This window comes from Camelina sativa, unplaced genomic scaffold, assembly GCF_000633955.1.
Source record: "Camelina sativa cultivar DH55 unplaced genomic scaffold, Cs unpScaffold02707, whole genome shotgun sequence".
NCBI lineage: Eukaryota > Viridiplantae > Streptophyta > Magnoliopsida > Brassicales > Brassicaceae > Camelina > Camelina sativa.
In genome coordinates this window covers 315-1061 of record NW_010923817.1, presented here as the reverse complement: position 1 = coordinate 1061, position 747 = coordinate 315, and the positions used below count along the sequence as shown (strand labels likewise).

Here is a 747-nt window from a genome sequence, read left to right as displayed (position 1 = left end):
GACTACAAAACCGCCGGACGTGAGGCGATCGCTAGAGAAAACCCGGTGGTCAAGGCGGCTAAGATGGTCAAAGTTTGAATTTTTTTTTTTTTTAAATTATTCGATCTCAAAAACCGTTTGATTGATTAAAAAAAAAAAGAAAACTTGTGGTGGCCGGTGGTTCGAAAAGCTCCGATCTATTAAACGATGGGAAGAAGAGATGCTCGGAGAGACATCGATTTGATTGATAGGTGGTGGCTGTGTTGTAAAACGAAAGATCAGAGAGAGAGATTCCTCCCTCCTCCTCTGTTCAATCAAAATCTGAACCTCATTTTATTTTTTTTCCTTTTTATTTTATTTAATTTGCTTAATTATATTAGTGAATGATTATTATTATTATCATTATTGTGGCTTTACAGTTTCATGAATTTGCTTTCTTTCGGATGTACGATCTTCTTCTTGATGATCATCGAGAAATGTGTATGTAGGGAAAAAAGGATTCGGTAGAAACGAAAAGGGGTGGTTTGGTCATTTTTAGGAGCGTGTCTCTCTAGTTACGTTTCGTGTGGTTTAGCTGTACTTATCAACGATTAGTCCATTATGCGTCACAAATCTGTAAAATTTCTAATTTATATTTTTGTAGAGTAATTTATATTTGGTATCTATATAATTTTGGGATAAATACTTTATGAAAATAAATAGAAAAGATGGGCCCAATCTCCTCTCCTAATTAACGGGCCTTTATAATGAATACCGGATATATCACAT

The 747-nt window shown here is 34.7% G+C and overlaps 1 protein-coding gene across 1 annotated transcript; it reads left to right on the top strand.

The window, feature by feature from the left end:
• On the top strand, nucleotides 1-510 carry LOC104774400 (zinc finger A20 and AN1 domain-containing stress-associated protein 5-like; the record flags this gene model as incomplete). Its single annotated transcript, XM_010499013.1, is given in 1 exon segment — nucleotides 1-510. A coding segment is annotated over 1 exon segment (78 nt), but the record flags the coding sequence as incomplete, so codon positions are not given.
• Between the last annotated feature and the right edge of the window lie 237 nt (nucleotides 511-747).